General features: G+C 42.0%; 1 protein-coding gene across 2 annotated transcripts in view; it reads left to right on the top strand.

The window, feature by feature from the left end:
- Positions 1 to 16,658, top strand: part of tbk1 (TANK-binding kinase 1) — a 47,282-nt gene that overhangs the window by 19,983 nt on the left and 10,641 nt on the right. For both annotated transcript variants that reach the window (XM_068050335.1, XM_068050334.1), the window contains exons 9-16: positions 205 to 401; positions 1,973 to 2,031; positions 2,156 to 2,247; positions 4,719 to 4,820; positions 5,595 to 5,673; positions 6,399 to 6,520; positions 6,623 to 6,699; positions 13,954 to 13,993. In XM_068050335.1, the coding sequence (XP_067906436.1) occupies positions 205 to 401; positions 1,973 to 2,031; positions 2,156 to 2,247; positions 4,719 to 4,820; positions 5,595 to 5,673; positions 6,399 to 6,520; positions 6,623 to 6,699; positions 13,954 to 13,993 (768 nt within the window). The remainder of the gene's footprint in view (positions 1 to 204; positions 402 to 1,972; positions 2,032 to 2,155; positions 2,248 to 4,718; positions 4,821 to 5,594; positions 5,674 to 6,398; positions 6,521 to 6,622; positions 6,700 to 13,953; positions 13,994 to 16,658) is intronic.

The raw sequence follows: 16,658 nt of genomic DNA, 5'->3' as shown, positions 1-16,658 counted from the left end.
TTATAGTACTGAGCTAGTAAAGAGTCCTCTGCCAATTATATACATTTTGTCTCCAGCTGACTTGAGAATTGATGAAATAATGTGAGTTCTTATTTAACGATAGCTTTGTTATTTTATCACATTTTTACATTAATTGTAGATGAATTTTTGACTTCTACCATGCAGTTAAAATCATAAATTCAACCTATATTATTTTCTTTACAGAGCACGCATATTTTATGACTTGGTCTATAAACAGACTGAGATTGCACCTCATCTGCAAGAACTGATCTTTGAGGGCCGACCCCTTGAACTTGAACTCAATATGCAAGCTCTCAATTTCCCTAAAACCTCTGAAGATAACCCTCTGATACTTGTGTGCAGAGAAGCCATGAACACAGTGGGATTGATCTTCCAGGAGCGTATGTTTATTTATGCTGGATTTTCGAAGTGTTTAATGCTCAGTTTATGGAAGTTTTCTTAATAACAGGTGTTGGAAGCAAGAGTGGAATCTTTTAAAATGTTGTATAAGCTTCTATAATTCAGGTTAAAGAAGAACAATCTGAAACATAACTACTTGGAGATTTAAAAACTTCAAATGAATACAGAAATATACATTAGATCACCATTCTGCCTATAACCAGCGTTAATGGGGATCTGAATCCAAATTCTATTTGCTAAGATCTAGTTCTGTACTGTACAAACGTTCAACTTTAGGTTGAATTAATTTATTTACCACAGCATTAGAAGCCACATAAAATAATCGTATCCAAATATTAATGCAGCATAAACCATTGGCTGATTCATAAGCTTACATCACTGTTGGCTGTCCTCTGTGAGGCAACCCTTGCTGCTATCACACTTCCCCCAATAGAAGCTGAGAATTCTGTGGCGACTAACGCACCTCCCTGACTCCCCAAAGCCTGTCCACCATCTAGAAGTCACAAGCCAGGAGTGTGATTTAATATTCTCCACTTGCCTGGATAAGTGCAGCTCCAACAACATTCAAGAAGCTTGACACCATCCAAGACAGCATCCCATTTGATTGGCACCCCATCCACCACCTTAAACATTGACTCCCTCCACCACCGACGCACAGTGGCAGCAGTGTGTACCATATACAAGATGCACTGCAGCAACTCACCAAGGCTCCTTTGACAGCATCTTCCAAACCCATGACTTCTACCACCTAGAAGGACAAGGGCAGCAGACGCATAGAAACACCACCTGCAAGTTCTCCTCCAAGTCGCACACCATCCTGACTTGGAACTATATCGCCATTCCTTCACTGGCGATGGGTCAAAAACCTGGAACTCCCTCCCTAATAGCACCGTGGGTGTACCTACACCAGATGGACTACAGTCGTTCAAGAAGGCGGCTCACTACCACCTTCTCGAGGGCAATTAGGGTTGGGCAACAAATGCTGGCCTTTCCAGTGACGCTTACATCCCACGAAAGAAAAAAAAAATGGACCCCTCACTTGCGCAATTAGCACAATGTGCTGATGGGATAGCCATTTGACCAAAGGAGGGGGAAAAGCTAAGTATAGATAATGTATACAGCACGGAGGAAATGGAGATGAAATGTACATTTTACAATGATTATGTTGCTTTTATTTCTGTATTGGCCAATATCTTCTTTCCTCTGACTTCATCCTCTTGTTCATCCTCTTCACCCCGTTATTGGTAATATGCATATGAACCTATAGTCTGGAATTCTCTCCCTAACTGTCTTTTCACCTCCCTCTTCATTTAAGACCTTCTGTAACATCCACCTCTGAACAAGCTTTGGGCCACCTTGCTTAATCTGTCCTTTGGCTCAGCATTTGTTTTCCAGCCCCTCTGTGCAGGGCTTTGGGAAATGTTTCTATGTTTAGGGCTTTCTAAGTGCAAGTTTGAGTCCTCGTAGTATTAAACCAAATTGGGACCAGAACTTTGTCTGTGTTCATCTGTGACCATCCATTACACTGAAAATGGCATGTTTTTGATTGCAGCCTCACTTCCAAAGTTACATCCTCGTTATGATTTGGATCTTGATGCAACCTGCACAAAGGTTAGAATATGTTTTGATTTTTGTTTTTTGTTTTTTACTGTCATTAAGGAATCTTGCAAACTATAACACTCCACCTAGAAATGCAAAGCAAATGTCAAACTGAATATTGTATTTTCTGTCCTAGACTATTAACGGTGTTGTCTGCCAAGCACGCAAAATAACCTCCTCACTCTTGCATTATCAGGAATTAGTGCGGAAGGGTGTTCGGTGGATGATGTAAGTAAATTGTTTTCTTTATTGCAGAGCTGTACAGAAATTTTGCCTTTTTATATGTGGGGGTGGGGGGGGGGGTGGAGTTAAAGTTCAAAACCAGAGTTATTCTCTTGGAGAGCACATTGTGTCATCCCATCACATTATTTTAAGGATATTCAGCATTCTATACAAACTTTTCCTCCCTTGACTTCTACATTGTTGATATTTATATTGGAAGCTGTACCTTCTCCCATCCTAAGCTCTGGAACACTCTGTCCGCAAGCCTTCCCTCCTCTCCTTTTTAAGATGCCGCTTAAAACCTACTTTTTTGACCAAGCATTTGGTCACCTGTCCTGTCCTGTTCTTCTGCTTAGGCTCTGTCAATTTTTGATTGCGCTCTGATGAAGTGTATTGGTACTTTTACTGCCTTAAAGGCACTATATAAATGCAAGTTGTTGTTAATGCTGCACTCACGAATACAGCAATTTATTAATATGGTACCAACCTGTTTTTGAGTGAGGTTTATTTCTTGACACTTTCTAATCATTCCTGACGTAATTGGCCATTTATTACTGCCTTGCAAGACAAAAAAGTGCTGCTTGTACATACTAGCAGATTTAAAGGTATCTAGTATCATGGCAGGTGAAGATATTCTACATACGAACATACAAATTAGGAGCAGGAGTAGGCCACTCGGCCCCTCAAGCCTGCTCTGCCATTCAACAAGATCATGACTGATCTGATTGTAACCTCAACTCCACGTTCCCACCTCCCCCCGATAACCTTTCACCCCCTTGCTTATCAAGAATCTATTTACCTCTGCCTTAAAAAAATTTTCAGAGACTCTACTTCCATTGCCTTTTGAGGAAGAGAATTCCAAAGATTCATGACCTTCAGAGAGAAAATTTCTCCACATCTCTGTCATAAGTGGGCGACCCCTTATTTTAAACAGTGACCCCAAGTTCTAGATTCTCCCACAAGAGGAAACATCCATTCCACATTCTCCCTGTCAAGACTCCTCAGGATCTTATGTTTTCAATCAAGTCACCTCTTACTCTTCTAAATTCCAGCGGTTACAAGCCTAGCCTGTCCAACTTTTCCTCATAAGACAACCCGCACATTCCAGGTATTAGTCTAGATAACCTTCTCTGAACTGCTTCCAATGCATTTAAGTCTTTCCATAATGAGACCAATGCTGTACACTACTCCAGATGTGGTCTCACCAATGCCCTGTATCACTGAAGCATAATCTCCTTACTCACGTATTCAATTCCCCTCGCAATAAAATTCTTGACCAACTTGAAAGACGCTGAAGAAGTATGACAATCGTTATTGCAGCCACTGCATTGGATGTCTGAGCTGACCCTAGCTTTACAATCATTGCTTTGTTGTCCAAGAGAAAAACTGATGTATGTGATATTTCTAAATTTATCTGGAAAGCAAAGAAAATTCAGTTATTGGGGAGAAAGTGGTTTCCTGGGACTTGAAGCCACTCCAATTCCCTTGTCAACTGTCAGTTGACTTAAACTTGACATTGTGAATTCTGCCTGAATTCTCAAGATTGAAGAGAAAACATTAGCATAAAAAGCTCAAGGATGTAACAAAAGTCAAACCGAATCATGCGTCCAGGTACATGTGCATATATCTTGGGCTGTTGAGCACTTAAATACCTCTGCTTATCCCACAGCCATCCTTCACTCCACATGGAGAAAAATCCAGCCATTAAGTAGAATTTAGCAGTATCTGTTCCTCTTTTTTTTTTGTGTTCTGCTATCTCGGAGGTCTCTTCCATGTATATGTCGGCAAGTCCCATCTATTCCTTGTTCTCCACTCCACCATCAGCGGCAGTTCCTTCATCCGTTTTATCCTCGGCTCTGCCTCGGATCTCTGCCTTGTTACCTCCCCTTTGCCTCCCAAAGCTGCTTAGGACCCTTTCCTCTGACTGTACTTTCACCCTTCTCAACCCCTTTCTCTGCCGCCTGTTCGGTGTCTCCTCTTTGTCCAGCAGCCTGGAACGATGAGATGTGCCTCTCCACGTGAGAAGCCATTTAGAAATACAAGTTGTTGTGGGCTCAATGACTACTTCTGTTCAACAAAAAATGAAACAACTTGAACAGAATGAATTTCATGCTCCAAATTGAGGTCTCTAGAATAACGAGGAGGCAGGATTACAAACTGACTCCAGGCATTGACTGAGCAAGAAGAAACTGGTTTTCATCCCATTCTTTGATCAGAACAAAACAATGGACTCCTATTTGCTCATGCATTTTAGTTTGTTGAATTGTGCAAAACAAATGGGCCCATTGGATTAGAACAATAGCTTCAGCACCTTACTCAGCCTGAATTTGAAGTTAACAGCTTTCGTTGCCCTAGAATACAGAAATAGCGACCCAAGTTCTGTTGACCCATAAACCAGAACTTCACAAGATTGTGCTCTGTGTGCAAATAATGTGTTTATTCTGCCAGAATTCTAACTGATACATTCGCTCTCCTAGTCGAATCATCATGGATAGTTTTCATGAAACTCTGCACAGAAAGACTGAAGTGATTCTGAAACTAAATTTCTGCATCAGTACTGTTGAAAGAGCCAGAAATCTGTGAGTATTGACATTGCTATCATAATCACTACACGGTCTTTATTGGTGTCTCAGACTACACAAACCATTTCATTCAGGCCAACAGCAAAGACTTTTGAAACAAGGTATTGGGGTGAAAGGCTAGAGTGTAACCCAATGTTTCACCCTAGTCTCCCCTGAAATGTAAATTTAAACGTGATTTTTTTTTTTAAAAAGAAAAATTGCTAACTTAAGTATTAAAGTTGAATATTTGACATTTTCTCAAGACATTTTCTGCACAACTTCCAGTAGGTTTTCACTAAAACTGTTGACTGCTAAATGTTACTCTTATGATAAAACTAAGTTTTGGTGCTACATAATCCAGGTATAATTTCCAGCCATGCATCTTGTGTTTGTGAAATTTGTTTAAAAATTAATTAGGTACCAGCTGCAACTGCACTGTGTATTTTGCCTTCAATGTAAATGCAACTCTTGCATGCAAATTATTTGTTAGATATTCCTTTTGATGAAAAGCAAAACCTTTTTTAAAAATACGTTGTGATTTTCGCCCTCACTTTCTTTGGAAAATTCTCAATGTTTGCGAAAATAAGCAGGAAACTCAAGATTATCAAAACCCAGTTTATGGCCAAACTAGTAAATCAAAGTTCTGGAATTCTGGCCTTTAATTAGATCCTGCTTAAGTTGCTCATATGCAGATCTCTTTTTTCTCTGCTTTTTCTCATGCAATTTTGACATTTCTGTTTGGGAGAGATCCTAGTGAAACACTCAGACCTGTGCTAACTTTCTTTTTGACAGATACAACAGTTTGTTGCAGACAACCATACTGCCATCAGAACTGGACGAAATTCCAGAAATTCACAATAAGCTGCTACGGGTGAGTAAATTATTTTGAGAAAATCAAGTAACTGGCCATCTTCACTCTTGAGTGCTTGTTCAATAAGATGTGGCCAAAATAATTTGAATTTAATAGTCTTCAGTTTTCTGTTCGTTTTTTTGCAGATATTTCTTGACTTTATATATCTATTTGTATATTCTCGTACCACACACTTTTTTTTTATTTTTTAAACAAATTATGAACTAAGCTACATAAAGAAAGCATGTTGCTGTTACTTAGCCAAGAAGCCGACTCAGTTTAGAAATATATTTAGAACTTTTGAGGTTTGCATATTGTTCAGAGTAGATTCTAGTTTGTATATCCTGAGCACGAAGTACTGCCTGAAGAAAGTTTGAGTGAGCTCTGTTCCTGCTTCCCTTCAGAAGTGGATTGAAAAAGACTCTACTTGCTGACCCTCCTAATCACTCCCGGCTGCTTGAAAGTTACTTCTTTCAGAAAATTTGTACAGGAATTTTCAGTGATTGGAATTATAGGAAGAATCTCAAACAACAGTGTTGTGTATATTTTAATACAGATAGGGACTTCATATTTATAAGTTGATGTTGTATGACATATTGATTGCCAGATACCCTGCAGGTATATATCTGAATATTTAGGAATGATTTCCCTGCCTGTCCTTCATTTACCCTTCTGCCCTACTCTGTACCTGTATAGGGTCTCCCTCAGTTACACTTTACAAGTTTAAAACTCTTTTTGTTGTGTAGGTGGCAGATTCTTTGGAATCCATAAATGATGATTTGAAGGACATCGAGGGTGCATTTTTGCCTGGTAGCCAACTGTCAGATCGTTGGACACATCAAGAAGGGACACATCCAGAAGACAGAAAGTAAGCTTAGATTTCCAAACGCTCACTTGGTTCTTTGTTGTTTGTGTTTGGTAGGAGCTGTCAATCTGTTCATATAAATCAAAATGTATTTTCTTCTTGCAGCATAGAAAAACTTCAGGTTCTTCTGGACTTGATAACCGAGATCTACAATCAGTTCAAAAAGGATAAAGCAATTCACAGTAAGAATCCACACTTTTTATACTTTGTAGGGTGATTAAAGGCTAGTGTGTCAGCCCCTGATCTCCAAGTAAGAGTATGACCCTTTAAGAAACCTGACTTGTAAGAGGAAGGATATGACCCCTTTAAGAACTTCACCTTTAAAAGATAATTGCAACCAGAGTTTGGAGGTGGGGGAGCTTTTCCCAGCCAACTGAGCATAAAAGGGCAAGGCTCAGGGGCTACTGTTTGTTGGAGGGCTACTGTTTGTAGAAAGGCTGAGATAGTAAGACCATGGAACAACATATAGTCTGTCTCCCATGGGCAGTGGTTGCAATTAGTCAGAGGAAGTGCAGTGTCTTCTAGATGTGTTTTTGTAACCAGCTGAAAGAGGTTATAGCTCCATCTCTGGAGGAGGTAAACAGAGCCAACATTATCAGTGCAGGTGAGACCCTGCCCATTGATTTTCAATGCATCAAATATCCCAATCGTCATAAACCCAGAGTAAACCTCAAGGATCTCTCATCAAATCCACAACCAAGTCTGAGAGTGAAACATAGAAAATAGGAGCAGGAGTAGGCCATTCGGCCCTTCGAGCCTGCTCCGCCATTCATTATGGTCATGGCTGATCATCCAACTCGGTTATCTGTTCCCGCTTTCGCCCCATATCCCTTGATTCCTTTAAACACAAGAGCTATATCTAACTCCTTCTTGAAAACATACAATGTTTGGCCTCAACTGTTTTCTGTGATAGTGGAATCCACAGGTTCGCCATTCTCTGAGTGAAGTAATTTCTCCTCATCTCAGTCCTGAAAGGTTTACCCCGTATCCTTAGACTATGACCGCTGGTTCTGGACCCCCCCCCCCCCCCCCCCACCAACGGGAACATCCTTCCTGCATCTACCCTGTCAAGTCCTGTTGGAATTCTATAGGTTTCTATGAGATCCCCCCTCACTCTTCTGAACTCCAGCAAATATAAGCCCAACTGACTCAATCTCTCCTCATACGTCAGTCCCGCCATCCCAGGAATCAGTCTGGTAAACCTTTGCTGCACTCCCTCTATAGCAAGAACATCCTCAGATAAGGAGACCAAAACTGCACACCATATTCCAGGTGTGCCCTCACCAAGGCCCTGTATAATTGCATCAAGACATCCCTGCTCCTGTACTCGAATCCTCTTGCTATGAAGGCCAACATACCATTTGCCTTTTTTATCACCTGTTGGACCTGCATGCTTACCTTCAGCGACTGGTGTACGAGAACACCCAGGTCTCGTTGCATATTCCCCTCTGTTGATAGCCGTTCAGATAATCTGCCTTCCTGAGTGGATAACCTCACATTTGCCCACATTATACTGCATCTGCCATGCATTTGCCCACTCACTCAACTTGTCCAAATCACCCTGAAGCCTCTCAGCATCCTCCTCATAACTCACTCTCCCACCCAGTTTTGTGTCATCTACAAATTTGGAGATATAACATTTAGTTCCCTCATCTAAATCATTAATGTATATTGTGAATAGCTGGGGTCCTAGCACCGATCCCTGCGGTACCCCACTAGTCACTGCCTGCCATTCGGAAAACAGACCCATTTATCCCTACCCTTTGTTTCCTGTCTGCCAACCAATTTTCTATCCATCACAATGCACTACCCCCAATCCCATGCGCTTTAATTTTACATGCTAATCTCTTATGTGGGACTTTGTCGAAAGCCTTCTGAAAGCCCAAATAAGCCACATCCACTGGCTCCCCCTCATCAACTCTACTAGTTACATCCTTGAAGAATTCTAGTAGGTTTGTCAAACATGGTTTCCTTTTCGTAAATCTATGCTGACTCTGTCTGATTCTACTACTGTTCTCTAAATGCTCTGCTATAAAATCTTTGATAATGGACTCTAGAATTTTCCCCACCATCAACATCAGGCTGACTGGTCAAGAATTCCCTGTTTTCTCTCTAGCTCCCTTTTTAAATAGTGGGGTTACATTAGCTACCCTCCAATCTGTAGGAACTGTTCCAGAGTCTATAAAATCTTGGAAGGTGACCACCAATGCATCCACTATTTCTAGGGCCACTTCCTTAAGTACTCTGGGATGCAGACCATCAGGCCCTGGGGATTTATCGGCCTTCAATCCCATCAATTTCCCCAACGCCATTTCTCTACTAATACTGATTTCCTTCAGTTCTCACTCACTAAATCTTGTGTTCCTCAACATTTCTGGTATGATATTTGTGTCCTCCTTTGTGAAGACAGAACCAAAGTATGCATTTAGTTGGTCAGCCATTTCTTTGTTCCCCACAATAAATTCCCCTGTTTCTGACTGTAAGGGACCTAATTTGCGCCAGACAGGAATAAACAATTGTTGCAGTTCATCCGTGCTTTGAATGTTTGCCATTGCCTTTCCACTATCGTCCCTTTAAGTAGCGTTTCCCAGTGCATCATAGCCAACTCGTGCCTCATACCTTCGTAGTTTCCTTTACTAAGATTCAGGACCCTAGTCTCAGAATCAACTATGTCAGGGAGGCAATGGCTGAGAAACCTAAATGAAGGACAAAGTTCACAATTGAATAATTCAGGAGCAGAAATAAATTCACTGTTAATTTTATTTTCCATGGTTGTGTGGAACCTATTTAACCTACAAGACTTTGATGTCCTTGTCCTCCTTCAAGCCTCTTGAGCATCCCTGATTTTCATTGCTGCACCATTGGTGGCTGTCCCTTCAGCTGCCTAGACCATAATCTCTGGAATTTCCTCCCTAAAACCCCTCTTTCCTCCTTTTGGCCACTCCTTAAAACATACCTTTTTGACCAAGCTTTTGGTCATCTGACCTGTTATCTCCTGCGGCTCAGTGTCAAATTTTGATTAATAACGGAAGCACCTTGGGATCGTTTGCTCCATTAAAGGCACTATATAAATGCAAGTTGTTGGGCCAGAAGACCCTTTTGATGTCCTAGCACCAGCTTGGAATTTTTTTCTGTTTAAATTCCACAGTTGTGAGATTGCAAAGAAGAATAAATGGAGATTCCATTTGTCTGGTACTGCACAAAGTGATTTCCACTAAAATGACCAAGCAGTTTTTGTGAATGATTTTGACTCATTTCCTACTGCCTTCCACTACTTGTCCCTGTGCTAGTTACTGATAACATAATTTCTGTTAGACTTGCACAGATAGTGTCAACGCAAATGGCAGAGGTCTTCCTGACTTTGCTCCTTATTTAAAGCCTTTGTGTCCTTTTGAGAGCACAGTGAAAATTTTGATGAGTTGAATGGATTTATTTCGTGCAGGAAGAGAGAAGAGGTGAGAATTTTCTCAATAGAACTTGTCTCAAACTGCTGTTTTAATGAGAATTTTATACTTCAAATGTTGGTTTAAAATTATTTCCAGTTTATGGTAATGTGGAGCTGCAGACGAGCTTTCCTTCTGCCTGCACATTGCCAAGCAAAACACTGGGCATGCTAACTATTTGCAAGCAAGTAGACAGCCTAGGAAGCATTGATTGAGGTAGTTGTGATGGGCTGTGGAAGATGTGGGCTAACAACACAAATAGTCTTTTTCCATGACCAGATTTTTTTTGTTTTTTTTTAAGGTCATTTCAGCCACACTGCCAAGGTAGAGCAAGACCGCCTCCTCCAGGTGATCTTGCATCATTGCCACAATTTGAATTTGGCCCCTTCACTCCCAGTTTATACTAAAACCACTTTGTAGCAATGCAAAGCATTATATTCCCTGCCTTTAATAAAGACAGAAAATACTGGAGATACGTAGCAGTGACTGATGGGTTAATACTTTGGGTATGTTTTTCTTTTCAGATGCTGATAATTCCAATGTGTATTTCTACCATTGTGTATTTAAGTTTTGGAGCTTTTGCAATTTTTCTTAATTTCATTTTTTATTTTCTGTCTGTAGTTAAGCCTGCAAGAGTAATTTGTTTTTTTATTATATGTTTTAAAAGAAAAGCTTTGGGAACTTGCATGGAGCAATGGTTTAGATACTGGCCATTTCCCTCTGGGACGTAAGGTTCAAATTCATCCTCGACAAATAGGATTAAGAATCCTCCCTGTCTTCTGCTTCTTCACGAAATGACTTGGCAAAGTCTCGATCCAGTCCCTAATGGGCACAAAACTCCAACCAAATTCATGGCCACTGTAAGTCTCACTTGGCCATAGAATGGCTGTGGGAAATGAGTAAAATGTGTTGCACTTTGTAGAGTAGAGGAAGCTCTTCTGAGGTTGGGGCAGGATGGAGGAGCTTTAATGCTTCCTCTGGCCATGTTACACATGACCTGGGCATACTTGGTACTGACACTGGGTGCCTGGACTGGAAAGAGTTCCATTGCCCAGCATTATGATCCCTCAACAGGGTGAGCACAACATTTTGGCGAATAAAACATCTTGGTTTCCTCCAAAGCCAATGCATTGTGGTTGGGAGGAAAGTGGAGGAACTAGTGATTGGGACCACAAGTTGCATCTTCTCGAGAGCAATTCGTGATGGGCAATAAATGCTGGCCTTGCCAGCAATGCTCGCATCCCAAGAACAAATTAAAATTTAAAAAAATCTACTAACAGACATGTGCCTACTGGCAGATGGATGAATAGAGCAATGTGAGTTCTGCATCCTTCTGTCCACTCCAGTTAGTGTTGTTGCACTGCAGCAGGCTGGCCCAACTAATTATTTTGCAGTAGACACAAAATACATCCCAAGAATAGCAGAAAATCAAGAGGCAAAAGGGAGGGAGGAACTTAAAACTATTAGGAAAACTAAAGGGACTGAAATCTGGCAGGTTCCCTGGATCTGACGGCCTGCACCCTTGGGTCTTAAAAGAAGTGGCTACAGAGATAGTGGATGCATTGGTTGTAATCTTCCAGAATTCCCTAGATTCTGTAAAGGTCACACCGGATTGGAAAACTGCAAATGTAGCGCCTCTAGTCAAGAAAGCGGAAGTGGGGTGTGACAGAAAGCAGGAAACTATAAGCCAGTCAGCCTAACCTCTGTCATTGGGAAAATGCTAGAATCCATTCTTTAGGCAGTAGTAGCAGGACATTTAGAAAATTGTAATGTAATCAGGCAGAGTCAACATGGTTTTATGAAGGGGAAATCGTGTTTGACAAATTTTAGAGCTCTTTGAGGATGTAACAAGCAGGGTGGATAAAGTGAAACCAGTAGTGTATTTGGATTTCCAAAAGGCTTTTAATAAGGGGCAGCATAAAATGTTACTGCACAAGATAAAAGCTCATGGTGTTGGTGGTAATATATTAACATGGATAGGGGATTGGCTAACTAGCAGGAGCTCACTAGGCTAATGAAGGGGGTTGTCTTATGAGGAAAGATTGGGCCTATACTCATTGGAGTTTAGAAGAATGAGACGTGATCTTATTGAAACCTACAAGATTCCGAGGGGGGCTTGACAGGGTAGATGCTGAGAGAATCTTTTCCCCTTGTGGGGGAATCTAGAGCTAGGGGGCACAGTTTCCAAAATAAGGGGTCTCTATTTAAGACTGATAGGAGGAATTTCTTCTCTCAGGGTCACTAATCTTTGGAATTCTCTTCCCCAGAGAGCAGTGGAAGCTGCGTCATTGAATATATTCAAGGCTGAGTTAGATGGATTTTTGATCTACAAAGGATTCCAGGGTTACGGGGGGCAGGCAGGAAGAAAAGTGGAGTTAAGGCCACAATCAGATCAGCCTTGATCTTCCAGAATGGCGGAGCAGGCTTGAGGGGCCGAATTGCCTACACCTCCTATTTCTTATGTTGTGAACTGAAAGAGCAGCTGCCCCTTTTTATTTGTTTGCCAAGTTATGGCAGCTCGAATCTATTTTCTTTATGCAGTCAGAATTTTGAATTCTGCCATTCTAGTTACGTTGCTGTTTACACAGATGTATGTCTCCTTCCTCCTCCTTCTTTGTCTCGAGAGACAAGGGGTAAGCGCCTGGAGTGGCTATAAAGGCCAATTCTAGAGTGACAGACTCTTCCACAGGCACTGCAGGTAAAATTGGTTGTCGGGGCTGTTACACAGTTGGGTCCCCCCCTCGCACTTCTGTCTTTTTTCCTGCCAACAGCTAAGTTTCTTCAACTCGCCACTCTTTAGCCCCGACTTTATGGCTCTCCGCCAGCTGTTACGATCACTGGCAACTGACTCCCATGACTTGTGGTCAATGTCACAGGACTTCATGTCGTGTTTGCAGACGTCTTTAAAGTGGAGACATGGACGACCGGTGGGTCTGATACCAGTGACGAGCTCGCTGTACAATGTGTCCTTGGAGATCCTGCCATCTTCCATGCGGCTTACATGGCTAAGCCATCTCGAGCACCGCTGGCTCAGTAGGGTGTATATGCTGGGAATGTTGGCAGCTCGAGGACTTCTGCGTTGGAGATACGGTCCTGCCACCTGATGCCAAGGATTCTCCGGAGGCAGCAAAGATGGAATGAATTGAGACGTCGCTCTTGGCTGACATACGTTGTCCAGGCCTCGCTGCCGTAGAGCAAGGTACTGAGGACACAGGCTTGATACACTCGGACTTTTGTGTTCCGTGTCAGTGCACCATTTTCCCACACTCTCTTGACCAGTCTGGACATAGCAGCGGACGCCTTTCCCATGCGCTTGTTGATTTCTGCATTGAGCGACAAGTTGCTGGTGATAGTTGAGCCTAGGTAGGTGAACTCTTGAACCACTTCCAGAGCGTGGTCGCCAATATTGATGGATGGAGCATTTCTGACGTCCTGTCCCATGATAGTTTTCTTGAGGCTGATGGTTAGGTCAAATCCGTTGCAGGCAGCCGCAACCCTGTCGATGAGTCTCTGCAGGCGCTCTTCTGTATGGGATGTTACTGCAGCATCATCAGCAAAGAGGAGTTCCCTAATGAGGACCGTCCATACTTCGGTCTTCGCTCTAAGACGAGCAAGGTTGAACAACCTGCCAGCTGATCTTGTGTGGAGGAAATTTCCTTCTTCTGAAGTATGTGTTACAGTGAAGTAAATAGATAATTCATAGAATTACATAGAATTTACAGCACAGTGTTAATGCTCCAAACAAACATGCTCCCGCTCTTCATCTCATTTCAATATCTCCCATTCCTTTCACCCTCATGTACATGTCCAGCTTCCCCTTAAATGCATTTGTGCTATTTGCCTCAACTGTTCCTTGTGGTAACGAGTTCCATATTCTAACCACTCTGAGTAAAGAGGTTTCTCCTGTATTCCTTATTGGATTTATGAGTGACAGCTTATTTTTATGACTCCTAAATTTGAAGGATTTTATTCAGAACCCTTTTTCTCTTTCAGAGCTGCCTTATAACGAGGAGCAGATTCACAAATTTGATAAGTAAGTGTTGAATATGCGTTGGATTTGTTCTGATGGTTTGTGCCGTAAGAGCTGAGGTTTCTACTGGTTACGGTTTCATTAAAAACACCAGTTAACATTACCTTCAAAAGTATTGTTCCCATATGGCAGACGTAATGGGTGGGGTGGGGGGGGTGATCTGAGTTCAAGCTGCCAGGGAGGAGCTTTTCTCTGCCAACTGTGAATGTTGGAACTTCAGGAGTGGGGGCAGGGGTAAACAGTGCCCATGATTTTCCCACCCTTAATGGTTGGAAAATCATGGGGAGCATGCCCCTGAGTTTCCAATATACTCCACCTCGCTTCTGGTGATGTGGACTGGTCCATTGGGTTCTCTTCCCCAGCAGGTGTGCTGCATCTAAATTAGCCGAGATTGCAATAGAGCAAAGAGCAACTTGCTCAGAAATATGGGAACCTTTGAAGGAGAACCGCCTCTCTGAATCAGTTTACTCAAACTACCGTATTTGCCAGACCATGACACGCACCAGGATTTTTAAAGGAAATATTTAGGGGGGAAAAAATCAGTGCTTCTAGATATTTAATATTTACATTTACCATTACAGAGCAAAAACAGCAATGCAGCATGAAGTTTTACTAACCATTGCCTTATAAATTCCTCATCACTGCTGTCACACTCCTCATCATTGGTGTTATACGCACTGTCATTTCTTCAAACAGTATGTCATTTTCACTGTCATCTAGAGCATTGTTGATACCACGTTTCCAGAATGACTTAATTTTTATCACTTCCAGTTTGAATCCTACAGTACAAGAAAACCTTTATTTGTTTTGTACCCATTAGGTTCGCACCAGACTTTACTCCCCCAAAAAAACTAATAACTGTGCGTAACTCTGAAACGTGCTAATAAGGCTGTGCACCTGGGGGTAACCTTCGGACCATAAGACGCGCAGCAGTTTTAGCTGACTTTTTTCCCCCCCAGAAAAAGTGCGTATTATGGTCTGGCAAATATGGTATTCTTTGCGGGGGAGGGGTGTGGAAAAGTGACGCTATTCACAAATTATGCTGACGTGTTTTGATGCGATTTACTGCATTGCATTGTGCATTAGCGAACAAATGAAGTGTGTTTCTACTGATGGTGCTGATGCTTTATATTGGTGCTGCTGGCCTGATGCTCATCATTTAGTGACTATGGGACCATTTAAAAATGGGGAACCTGGCTCGACTAGTAGCTCAGTGAGTGATTGCATTGCACCTAGATTCGCTAGAACAGAATCCTGAAGCTCGAATAAAATTTTATATTTCTTTAAGCACCACCTTTGCTTTTGTGTGCTCAGGCAGCATTTTGTCCTTGGGGAGTGAGGCCCCAGCTAAAGCTTGTGAGGTTAGAAATTGTAGAACTATTTTAAAAAGCCAAACGGCCTGACTACTGAAGGGGTAGACTTCCTCTGACTGACGCAAGTTGCAACCGAGTAATAACCATAGACAGCCCTATCATTATAATCGAATCAAAACCGAAAATGCTCAGACATTCAGACCTGCTGAGTGTTTGCCAACATTTCCTGTTTGGATTTCAGATTTCCAACATCTGCAGTTATTTTGCTTTTATGATTTTTTTTAAATTGAGTTGGTTTATTTTTAACATCTTGCACTTAAAATTTGAAAATTTGCAACAGCAATAACATGTGGATTTACAACAGAATGCCCTCCCCACCCACCCCAATTTGTACTGAGCCACAGAAACCAGCCGCAAGACGGAATAAATAACTCATCTGTTTATCCGCAAATGTGATTTTTCTCCCTGCGTTCCTTTAGTTTTAGGAGCAAGCAACTTCCTCAGTTTCCAAAAGTTGACTTATTTTGTCCTGACTGTGTTGACAAAGCCTCTGCCACCTGGTACACAAGACAAGCGTTTTAATTCATCCCCTCCTTTCAAAAGTATCTGGAATGGAGATGAGGCACATGTCTGTTTAGTACTAATGTGAGCCTGATTTGGAGGAAAGTATAGGTGGACTGATTAGCAAGTTTGCAGACGACACTAAGATTGGTGGAGTAGCAGATAGTGAAGGGGACTGTCAGAGAATACAGCAGAATATAGATAGATTGGAGAGTTGGGCAGAGAAATGGCAGATGGAGTTCAATCAGGGCAAATGCGAGGTGATGCATTTTGGAAGATCCAATTCAAGAGTGAACTATACAGTAAATGGAAAAGTCCTGGGGAAAATTGATGTCCAGAGAGATTTGGGTGTTCAGGTCCATTGTTCCCTGAAGGTGGCAACGCAGGTCAATAGAGTGGTCAAGAAGGCATACGGCATGCTTTCCTTCATCGGACGGGGTATTGAGTACAAGAGTTGGCAGGTCATGTTACAGTTGTATAAGACTTTGGTTCGGCCACATTTGGAATACTGCGTGCAGTTCTGGTTGCCACATTACCAAAAGGATGTAGATGCTTTGGAGAGGGTGCAGAGGAGGTTCACCAGGATGTTGCCTGGTATGGAGGGCGCTAGCTATGAAGAGAGGTTGAGTAGATTAGGAATATTTTCATTAGAAAGACGGAGGTTGAGGGGGGACCTGATTGAGGTGTACAAAATCATGAGAGGTATAGACAGGGTGGATAGCAAGAAACTTTTTCCCAGAGTGGGGGATTCAATTACGAGGGGTCACGAGTTCAAAGTGAGGGGGGATATGCGT

The sequence above is a fragment of the Heterodontus francisci genome, chromosome 18 (genome assembly GCF_036365525.1).
Source record: "Heterodontus francisci isolate sHetFra1 chromosome 18, sHetFra1.hap1, whole genome shotgun sequence".
Lineage (NCBI taxonomy): Eukaryota > Metazoa > Chordata > Chondrichthyes > Heterodontiformes > Heterodontidae > Heterodontus > Heterodontus francisci.
This window is presented reverse-complemented; position numbering and strand designations above follow the sequence as displayed.